At 35.4% G+C, this 12,113-nt stretch overlaps 1 protein-coding gene across 1 annotated transcript in view; it reads right to left on the bottom strand.

The window, feature by feature from the left end:
• The window catches only part of GPR137C (G protein-coupled receptor 137C), an 83,876-nt gene that overhangs the window by 3,365 nt on the left and 68,398 nt on the right, over positions 1–12,113 (bottom strand). The window contains exons 4-6 of the mRNA XM_034937558.3: positions 2,037–2,186; positions 691–816; positions 400–518 (exon numbers count right to left, since the gene is read on the bottom strand). Of these exons, the coding sequence (XP_034793449.1) occupies positions 400–518; positions 691–816; positions 2,037–2,186 (395 nt within the window). The remainder of the gene's footprint in view (positions 1–399; positions 519–690; positions 817–2,036; positions 2,187–12,113) is intronic.

The raw sequence follows: 12,113 nt of genomic DNA, 5'->3' as shown, positions 1-12,113 counted from the left end.
TTTCCTATGGCAATTAAGCTTCCCAAGAGTTTTATCTAGGTTTTCTCTGGATTTTGACCAGCACTAAAGATATGGAAACAGACATATAATCACTATAATAGTATTTCTTCCTTGTGCATCCCCCTCCCACAAACAGCTCTGAACCAACAAGTGATCCCGAAATGAAATGGTACCATTTTAGCCAAAAGGCATATAGGCTTTGAGTCAAATGGTAGTTCCTGATAATGCAGGTCCCACCCTGGGTTTAACATCTACTGCTTTAAACTCCAGTATTGCCGATCTTATTTATTGACATGTTACCACCAAATCACCTTTTTTCATATTTTGGTTAAAGCTTAGATTTGTTTTTTTCAATCAATTTCAATAGTAATTCAGGCTAAGTGGCTTTGTTACATCTACCTTCCTTCTCTTGAACTTCCCAGTCTTGGCAGGTCATCATCACTATCATATCGTCTTGGATTGTCGAAAAAGTAAGCTCTGGAACTATAACTGTGACTATTTATCATGCCAGCAGGTGCCTGTGAACAAAGTATTAGATAGCATATGAAGGTTTTACTTTTCCACTAAGAAAGGAGGCTAGAATCTATAATAATTTTTAGTCTTAACCTTTGCCAAAAATAGAAAATCAATATAAATGTTCCATAATTTTTAAAAATAGGAGAACAGGCATTGGGGAATATTATATCATACCAAATTCTGGTTTAATCTCTGTGCCCGGAAAAACAGTACCACCGACCATGCTGGCACATGTTCCCACAGAAAGAGGACCATTCCAAATACTATATATTCTTCTCCACTTATGTCTTCTACATGAGCCTGTAAATAGAGCATGGCAGAGAATTTTTACATCTGTTTATTGTATAAGCAATCACCTCCACAGTTAACTTGTTTCAAGTCAGGTAAGATAAAATATATCAACTACAAGCACATAAACTCTAAAACTTTCTATATTTTGTGGTTTCTCATGAAATGACACTTATCCTTTAAAGGACATAAAATGCTTTGAAGCTACAAAAAATAAAAAACAGTTAATTTTTTCAGTGTATCAGTTTATGACAATTTTAATATATGGATAATAAGGAGTGATCTCCTATTTAGGCCCCATAATCTAAAGAGAGTGACTTTTAAAGACATTACTGTTCCAGCTGCTCCATAGGCAAAATAACAGCACTTACCCTAATTACACCTATAGAAAAACGTAACATGTTAAGTCACTCAGCTCAGCTCTACTTAAAATATGCTTTTGGACCTAATCTACATATTAAATTTGTTTCTGTTCTATCAGATGTTGGAAGAGGGAAATGGAAAAAGGAGTGAATAGAATCTGCCACAAGGAACCACATGTGAAAATTCCTTCACTTTAGAAAGGTAAATGAAAAATAGTATTCCCGGAACCCTTAAATTCAGTACAAAGCTAAATTACTATAAAGATATGACACATAGCTATGTCAAAATGTATGTTTAGGAAGCATATGGGAATGCTAGGAAGTTAAATATGCGTAGTTAGAGTACTGGGAATTATGACAGCAAATACCTGGACACCCAAGGAACTACGAATGCTCTCCCATTATCAAGACTGACAAAGCCAGATTTTTATGAAAGCCATTATTTAAACATGTAAACCTGAACCAAATATTAAGAGTATATGTAGTTCTTGGGTAGGGGAGAGTTACTTTCCTCCTAACAAAGACCATATTCACTGGCTAATAATAGGGAATTCATTTATCTAGAAATATTTAAACATCATCATTAACAAAAATAAGTAAAATTAGCATATGACCGAGAGGCTTGTGGCACTATTATTATTTACCAAAAAAGAGAGAGAAAATACTCCTTTGAGAGAAGTTCTCTGTGAAGAATGATTTCAAATGTCACACGTACATAAAGATTTTTAAACACAAAGCTTTAAGTATGATTACTGACAGTAGACAGAGATTCCATAAATGTGTTTGTAAGTCAAACACTACAGTGTTCTCCTAGATGAGGGTAAGTTAATTATCACATTGTTAGACTGGCAATACATGGTAGGTATTTACCTTATCTGAAAGATTATCCCAGCCATAATTAAATGGACTTTGTAATGTATCCTGAGATATGGTGACCACCACCAAATTATAACAAGCTCTGGAAGAGTAGAGAAGAATGACTACAGAGCCCACGACGACAGTCTGGCACAGAGACATACCCTAAAACAAATAAAAATCATCATCTTTAGTATTCTACACATTTGTCACGACAAGCTATTCATGTACATACAATATGGTCACCTCTTGCAATGCACTCCTACAAAGCACTGAGTACCTGTTGAAATAAACTCTTGATTATCTTGCTTTTCAATTCCTATTCCTAGAACTGCTTGTGTTTAATATGTGTAAGTTTTTTTTTTTTTTTGCCAACTTGCCAAATAGCAGCTGGAGAAAGATTTTGTTCTGCCAAGGTTGCCTTGTAATATATGAATAAACAAGTTGGCAAAAGATCTGAACTTTAATTGATGTTAATCAAAGAGGTAGTTTAGTCATAATGAGAAAAGAATGGAAAATAGAAGCATTAGTCCATTTGATACACTTAATTTCTCATACAAAATTAGAATAGAAATAGAGTTCCTATGCTATTTGCTTTCATTCTTTTAGATTCTATTACAGAGTGCTTGTTAGTCCCCTATTGATGCCACAGTGTTGATGGCAAATGTTCTGGGCACCCATATGTACTTTCAAATCCTTAAAATTTTAAGACTATGGCTTTCACCATTTCCCTCAACATAAAAAGCCCTTCCAACTTAGTGGTTCTCAACTGGAGTGTGTATATTGGAGAAGGGTGTGGTAGTCACCTCTTGCAGAGATTCTTAACCTGGGGTCTGTATTTCCATACAATCCATTTTCCTTGCAATCCTATGTATTTTATTTTATGCATTAAAAAAATTACTCTGTGACATCCTTGCCAAAGAGTTCCATTGCACAGAAACACCCAGTATAGTGTTTTGGAAGTTTGTGTTTGGCTGTCACAATGATTAAGGGGCAATTATGGCATTTAGTGCACAAGGTCCAGGGATGCTAGATGACTTGCAAGTCACAGGAGAATCCTCCACCTAAGCTAACTGTCCTCTGGCCTTGATAACTTTCTAATGTCCTCCTGGACAGTCATGAAGATGAAACACCTGTTTATAATTATCTGAGTCAGAACCTAATTCCGTTTTGAATATAAACGAAGTATATATTTGCATAGTTTAAATAGAGGCCCAAATTTCCACAAACACATAGAATGTGTAAATTGAAGGAAATTTGTGCTTTGTTTTCTTCAGAATTTTATCAGTTGTTCAAATATTTCAGAAAATCATGACATTGACAGCAATACTGCTTGTGGTATACAAGTGACCAATGCAACACACCTGTAATAGTCTGCATTTATAGCTGCCCCATTCATGGTTTCTGTGTCTAAACACAAACATCTATTACATCATGCTCTAAAAGTAACATGTTGAAATATTTATTAATTGCTCTCCTTTTATTTCCTCTTTATGTTACAATTAAGGCAATTACACTGAATTTTATGTGTGTAGGTAGGTTAAAAATCCATTAATTTCAGGATAGAAACAGGTAATTAAAAATGTTTGTTATTAGAACTGCACTGGGTCTTGCGGGGCTCTTGCAGGGTTGAGAACCATTATTATAACTGACTTCCTCAGAACAATTCATTTTAGAGGTATATGAAAAGAAAGAACTAAAAGATAAAAGATACCCTGAAAGATGTTGGGATAGTAACAGAGCACCTTCTTTGAGCTAACACACTACCATCACAAAAAGTATGTGTGAAAATAAAACTGGCAAAACTTAAAAATTAAGGCTAAAATTTTCTACAATATGCTATTTTATTTTTGTGAATCCAAAAAAAGTTGTTAATAAAAAAGTTAATCTAAACCAATCCAGATCCAATTTTAGAAGTAATGTATTATTAAAGAAAAGTAAGGAAACAAGAACAAGAAAACAGAATGCTGTAAGAATTACCATCCTCAAAAATAACTGCAAAAGTTTATATGCACTGCTTTGGGAAATAAGACAACTGTCAGAAACATGCTATAATACAGAGAAACTGTTTAAATTTGTAAATACTATAGAAGCTTTTAAAAAAAGATTGTGAGAAAAGAGCAAAGAATCAATAATGCCGAATTAATACAACAAACAAAACAACCTCTAGTCAAATTACATACATAAAACAATGAAAGACACCCATTGATTTGGAAAACAAAAGATTCACCCCCACAAAATACAGGATTACAAAATGAAAAATAAGGATCCAGCGACATAGAAAGTGTTATCGAAAGTTGAAGAACACCTTCCTAAAATAGAGTCAGAACAAGCAATTCAACTCAGGAGAAATTCTCAAGGAATGATTTTCCTTTCCCCGTCTCTGACACCTACATACCACTTTTAAAGAAATTCCACACTTGATAAGTGAAAAAGAGTTACACCTCACTCCTAAACACCTCAGTATCCATAACATTGGAGTTCAATAGTGTTTACAGATACTTTTAGAACGCAGATATGCAGACACCTTAACCTACTAGTCATTGAGTTTTGACAAATGTATACACACATGTAACCCAAATCTCCACCAAAATACAGAACATCATCATTCCAGGAAGTTCCCTCACACCCCTTCCATCAACCAAACCCAAAACACAAATGCTCCCCTGCTTTGGTTTTTACAACTTAGTTCTACCTGCTCTAGAAGTTCATGTAAGTGGCACCATAGAATATGAACTCTTGTATGTTTCATTCACTCTGCAGAATGTTTTTGAGATTCATCCTTGTTTTTGGATGTATCTATCATGAGTTAGTTGTTTTTATTGCTGAGAGGATAATTACAGTGACCAACTCTTCCTGATTTGCTTAGGGGTTTTCTGGTTTTAGCACCTGAAGTCCCACATCCTAGAAAACTGAGACCCAGGAAAATTGAGAAAGTAAATCACACTAATTCCACTTGCTGATTATATGAGTTTGTTTATATGACAGTTAGATAGAGTCTTTGAATATTCTTGTACAAATAGTTTTGTGGATATGTTTTCACCTCTTTTGGGTAACTACCTAAGAGCGGAATTGCTGGGTCATATGGTGGTCGTTAAGTTCAGCTGTGTAAGAAATTCACAAATCTTTTCCCAAAATGGATATACAATTTTATACTTCCAACAAAGTGTGAGAGTTTCAGTTTTTCCACCAAACTGTCCAATTCTAGGCCTCATTTGGGACTGTCAATCTTTTTAGCCATGCTGGAAGATGTGATGTCTCATTTTGGTTTTAATTTGCATTTCCCAGATGACTAATAATATTGTGTTATTGGCCATTTGTATATCTTCTTTGTGAAGAATCTATTCAAATCTTTTGACCACTTCTAAATTGGGTTGTCTTATTAAATCAATGAGTTGTAGGAGATCTTTATATATGCTGACAATCAACTCTTGTCAGATATACGTATTGCAAACATTTTCTTTAAGTCTGTGGCCTGTCTTTGCATTTTCTCAGTCTTGCCTTTGATAAGAATTTTAACTTCTTTTTTATTTTTGAGACAGTCTCCCTCTGTCATCCAGGCTGGAGTGCAGTGGTGCAATCTTGGCCCACTGCAGCCTCTGTCTACCGGGTTCAAGTGATTCTCCTGCCTCAGCCTCCTGAGTAGCTGGGATTACAGGTGCCTGCCACCACACCTGGCAAATTTTTGTATTTTTAGTAGAGACGGAGTTTTACCATGTTGGCCAGGCTGGTCTTGAACTCCTGACCTCAAGCGATCTGACCACCTTGGCCTCCCAAAGTGCTGGGATTACAGGCGTGAGCCACCATGCCCAGCCTGATGAGAAATTTTAAATTTTAATTATTTCTAATTTATCAACTTATTTTTTTCATGGTTACTTTTTATTGCCCCTCTAAGAAATCTGCTGCAACTACCCTGTTTTCTTTTGGAAGCTTTTCACTTGTTTCATTTACATTTAGGTCTATGTTCCATTTTGAATTAATTTTTGTGTATGGTATGAAATGGAGTTGGAGGTTCATTTTATTCCATATGGATATCGAGTTGCTTCAGCACCACTAGTTTAAAAAATTCCTTGTGGTATTGGATTGCTTTACCATCTTTGTCAAAAATCAATAAACCACATTAAGTGTAGATTGATTTCTAAGCTCTCATTCTGTTCTACTAATCTGTCTTTCTCATGTCAGTAGCACGCTGTCTTAATTATTGTAGCTTTATACTAAGTTTCAACATAATGTAGTATGAATCCCTTTCATTTTCAGGGTTACTTTCTGCACTGTTCAACACAATAGCCACTAGCCACATGAGAGTATTTACATTTAAATTAAACTAAAAGTTCCTAAACAGTTCTTGTTGCTCTAGCCACTTTTTAAGTCACATTTGGCTAGCTATCATACTGAACGGTACAGCTACAGAATATTTTCATTAACACAGAAAATTCCATAGGAAAGCACTACTTTATTTTTTATTTTTAATATACATATATTTTTTGAGACGGAGTCTTGCTCTGTCGCCAGGCTGGAGTGCAGTGGTGTGATCTTGGCTCATTGCAACCTCCACCTCCCAGGTTCAAGCGATTCTCCTGCCTCAGGATCCTGAGTAGCTGGGATTACAGGCACGTGCCACCACGACCAGCTAATTTTTGTATTTTTAGTAGAGATGGGGTTTCACCACGTTGGCCAGGATGGTCTCGTCTCCTGACCTTGTGATCCACCCACCTCGGCCTCCCAAAGTGCTGGGATTACAGACGTGAGCCACCGCACTGCCCAGCCAGCACACTTTAAATATTTAGATCATCTGCATTGTCGTGCAAATTTTGGAATCAACTTGTCTTCTTTTTAAACCACTTTATTGAGGTATGATTGACATGTGAAAAGCTGTATACCACTTGGTGAGTTTGCCAACCTGTCAATTTCAATTTTTAAAATTTTTACTTATCTTTGAGACAGGATTTCACTCTGTCACCCAGACTGAAGTGCTTTGGTGTGATCACAGCTCACTGCAGCCTTGACTTCCTGGGCTCAAGGGATCCTCCTACCTCAGCTCCCCAGTTAGCTAGGACTACAGGTGCACATCACCATGTCTGGCTAATTTTAAAATTTTTTGTAGAAATAGCATCTCACTACATTGCCAAGGCTGGTCTTGAACTCCTAAGCCAAAGTGATCCTCCCACCAAGGCCTCCCAAAGTGCTGGGATTACAGGTGTAAGCCATCACCTCCAGCCCAATTTCCTTTTTTAAAAAAAAGCATGGTAAAATTATGATTTGGTTTGCATTGAATTTACAGATTCATTAGGGGAGAATTGCCATCTTAATGATACTGCATCTTCTAATCCACAAACATGGTATATCTCTTCACTAATTTTAGGTCTTCTTTGGTTTTTCTTAGCAGTATTTTGTAGTTTTCAGTATACAGATATTGCTTGCTTTTTGGAAAATTTATTCCTAAATATCTTTTTTTTGAGCTACTATTGTAAATGGTGTTGTTCATTTAAATTTTATTTTCCAGTTGATTATTCCTGTTATATATAAAAATACAATGTGTTTGTATTTTGACCTATTCTGAGAACTTGCTAAAGTCATTTATTCTAGTTGTTTAGTAGATGCCTTAAGATGTTCTCCTTAAACAATTGTTATCTGCAATTAGAGACAGTTTTACTTCTTAATTCCCATTGTTTACCTTTTGTATCTTTTTCTTGTCTTATTGGAATATTGAATAAAAATGGTGAGAGCTGACATCCTTGCTTTGTTTCCAATCTTAGGGGGAGAACATTCAATATTTAAGTATGACATTAATTTTAGGTTTTTTAGTAGATGCCTTTTATGATATTCAAGTACTTTCCTTTTCTTCTACTATTAGCTGAGAGGTTTTTTTTTTTTTAATCATGAAGGGTACCAAATTTAGTCAAATGCCTTTTCATTGTTTATTGAAATGATTATGTGGTTTTTCTCTTTTGTTTTAATGTAGTGAATGACACTGATTCTCGCTGCATTCCTAGGATAAACATCTCTTGGACACAATAAATTATGCTTTTTATATGTTGATTAGATTTTATCTCTAAGTATTAGGGACACTAGTCTGTAAGTGTTAATGTACAGCCATCTGTCAGTATCCATGGATTGGTCCCAAGACCTCCTGTGGATACCAAACTCCACAGATATTCAAGTCCCTTACATAAAATGGTATAGTTTTACATATAATGTGCACATCCTACTGTATACATTAAATCATCTCGATTATTTATAATACTGAATACTGTGAAAAATGATATGTAAATAGTTGTTATTCTGTATTGTTTTTTAAGTTGTATTATTTTTATTGTTGTATTGTTACTTTGTATTTATTTAATATTTTCAATTCAAGGTTAGTTGAATCCATGGATGTAGGACCTGTGAATACAGAGGGCTGCCACTCTATCTTTGTCAAGCTTTGGCATCAGGTAATGCTGGTCTCATAAAACCTGGTCTAACAAGTGTTCTTCTGGCCGGGCGCAGTGGCTCACGCCTGTAATTCCAGCACTTTGGGAGGCCGAGGTAGGTGGATCACAAGATCAGGAGATCGAGACCATCCTGGCTAACACGGTGAAAACCCGTCTCTACTAAACATACAAAAAATTAGCCGGGCATGGTGGCGGGTGCCTGTAGTCCCAGCTGCTCGGGAAGCTGAGGCAGGAGAATGATGTGAACCTGGGAGGCGGAGATTGCAGTGAGCCAAGATCACGCCACTGCACTCCAGCCTGGGTGACACAGCAAGACTCCGTCTCAAAAAAAAAAAAAAAAAAAAGATGTGTTCTTCCCTCCTCTATTTTCTTTTCTTTTTCTTTTTTTTTTTTTGGGATGGAGTCTCACTCTGTCGCCCAGGCTGGAGTGCAGTAGTGCAATCTTGGCTCACTGCAACCTCCACTTCCTGGGTTCAAGCGATTCTCCTGCCTCAGTCTCCCGAGTAGAAGCGAGTACAGGTGCACGCCACCACGCCCGGCTCATTTTTGCATTTTTAGTAGAGATGGGGTTTTACCATATTGGTCAGGCTGGTCTTGAACTCCTGACCTTGTGATCCACCCGCCTCGGCTTCCCAAAGCCCTGGGATTACAGGTGTGAGCCACCGTGTCCAGCCCCCTCCTCTATTTTCTAAGAGTTTGTATACTATTGGTGTTGTTTCTTCTTTAAATATTTGATGAATTAACCAGTGAAATCATCTGGAGCTGCAGTTTTGAGAAATTTCTGATAATAACTTTAATTTCTTTAATAAATATGGGTCTACTTAGATTACAAAATCTAAGATAAAATACAATTTCATCTTCTATCAATTTATAGTTGTATATTTAAAAGAATTTGTCCATTTCATCTCAGTTCTCAAATTTACCAGCAAAGTGTTGTTCATATATCCTCTTGTCTTTTAATGTCTGTAAGATGTTTAGTGATAGTCCCTCTTTCATTCATAACATTGGCAATTTGTATTTTCACTGTTTTCTTTTCCTGTAGATCAAATTGACTGATGTATTCAAGAATCAACTTTTGGCTTTAATTTCTCCATTTTTTGTTTCCTATTTCATTGATTTCTATTTTTATCTTTATTATTTCAGTTTTTTTTTTTTTTTTTTTTGAGACAGCATATGGCTCTGTTGCGTTGGATGGAGTGCAGTGGCATGATCTCGGCTCACTGCAACCTCTGCCTCCCAGGCTCCGGCTATCCTCCCACTTCAGCCTCCTGAGCAGCTGGGACTACAGGTGCATACCACCACACCCGGCTAATTTTTGTATTTTTTGTAGAGATGAGGTTTCATCATATTGCTCAGGCTGCTCTCAAAATCCTGAGTTCAAACTGTCTGTCTGCCTCAGCCTCCCAAAGCCACCATGCCTGGACTATTTCAGTTCTATTACTTACTTTGGGCTTACTTTTTCCTACTCCACACACTCCCACTACCATTTCTAAGGGAGAAACTTGAGTCACTCATTTTATATCCTTATGTTCTAATATATTATTTAAATCTGTGCTTTTCCCTTCAAGTACAATTTTTACTGCATTCCACAAATTTTGATATATTTTATTTCATTATCCTTCAGTTTGAAATCTTTTCTAATTTCCCTTGTTCTTTCTTTTTTTTTTTTTTTACCCATGGGTTATTTAGAATTGTGCTCACACCTACATGGAAACACAAGAATATGTATACCATGAAGATTTATTTTACAATATTTAAGAATTTTCTTCAAAAACTTAAAAAAATTTAATTAGAAATAAAACTGATTTTAGAATATTTTACTTTAAAATAAAAAATTATATATATTTTCATATTTAAGAATGGATCATTAGCTTAGAAATGGGGGAATTGTTGCTTAGTGGATACAGAATTTCAGTATGGGATGAGAAAAACATTCTGAAAATGAACAGTAGTCACAGCTGCACAACAATATGAATGTACTTAATGATAATGAACTATACTTGACACTGACTATGCTTAATAATGGTTAAAATGGTAAATTTTGTGTTATATATTTTAGCACTATAATTTTCCCAACATCCAACGTCCCTGTTTACCTCTAAGATGCTGAGAAAGATGAAAGTGATAGACAGTTCTCTGACTCAATGAAGAGAGGAATCTACGTCAAATGAACTGAGTGAAACTATAAATAAGGAAAAAATATTATGAAAATATTATGAAAAAATATTATGAAGCCTCTTTCAGTAAGCTTTATAAATGTTAATAATTTACCTTATTGTGTCTTCTGTAACAGAACATTTTTGAATAGTTTCATGGTCCAAGTTAAGCTGCAGCATCACTTTGAGACCAATCATTCAGAGTTTAAAGCAAAAGGAATTGAAATTTTAGATGTAGGTATCATGAATACTTTAAACACCAAATATTGTTTTTATAACTTTCCAGACTAGAAAGGAAATGGCCACTCACTGAAGCATTTTAAAGGCAAAGTTATTATATCGCATTGGCCAATAAAGTACACAATAGCTTAGAAACTAGTATAGCCTTATATAATTGACATTGCTGAATGCCTGCTGGATGGAAAGTTTATAAAAGAACCATGGCATTGCCATTTCCAATTATACAGAAATTCACTGATTTAAGGATTTAACTGAAAATGTAAAGATTAATTTAATGTTTTGTCTACAAACACATTTTTGTCTTACAAATGAATGAATGTACAGATGTGGCAGGGCTTATTTTGTTGCATTTATATGGTGTCAGCACCAACTAATCATCCAAGAAAATATTCTTTTATGTCAACGCCTGATAGGAAACACAAGTGGTACCAAAATAATCGAAGTGTTGAATAACTTTTCTGATTGTTTATCCTGGGCCAACTGTGTTGATAAATTCACTATCTGTGCTAGACCAATTGTGTGTAAAATTATTGGGCCTTAGCACAAATCAAGACGGTGGCAATGAACTGTACCAGCAGTGACTATATTCTTCACTACCATGCACTTGTACTTAAAAAAAGAAAGTCAGTTTCATTGAAGAATATCTTTGGTGAAACACTGAAAATATAATTTGTATTAAATATAAACCCTAGAGTACATGTGTATTTAACATTCTATGTGATGAGATGTGCCCTTAAAGTAATTCTGCTGCACACTCAAGTACAGCAGCTGTACTGAGGAAAAGCACTTACGTGATTGACTTGTTAGTGGATCTAACCACTTTTTTTCATAGAACACCATTTTTTACCTGACAGACAACTCTGGCAGACAGACAATGGTTATTTGGACTTGGCTACTGGGCATATTTTTTTTTCAAAAATAAATAAAATGAGTGTATCACTTCAATGAAAACATCTGGCAGCATTTATTTCCAATGATAAAATGTAAGCTTTTAAGTGAAAATTGTAATTTTTAGAAACTTGTACATACTTGTACTCTAACAGCTTCTTAAAACTAAAAGACTTTTCTAATGAGATGGTCTGATAATTAACACATGCTTTTGAATATTGTCTAATGAAATGTATCAACATTTTGAAGATCTAGGACCATTCTTTTCCAAATGATTAATGCGCGATGTTACAAAATGATTCAAATGCAAGATTGACCAATGGAGAGGACAAAAAGTTCACCAATATGGTTTTATATTCCACATGGCAACTAAC

The sequence above is a fragment of the Pan paniscus genome, chromosome 15 (assembly GCF_029289425.2).
Source record: "Pan paniscus chromosome 15, NHGRI_mPanPan1-v2.0_pri, whole genome shotgun sequence".
In the NCBI taxonomy this organism is placed as follows: Eukaryota; Metazoa; Chordata; class Mammalia; order Primates; family Hominidae; genus Pan; species Pan paniscus.
Note: the sequence above shows the minus strand (reverse complement) of the source record. Positions and strands in the feature narration are given on the sequence as shown.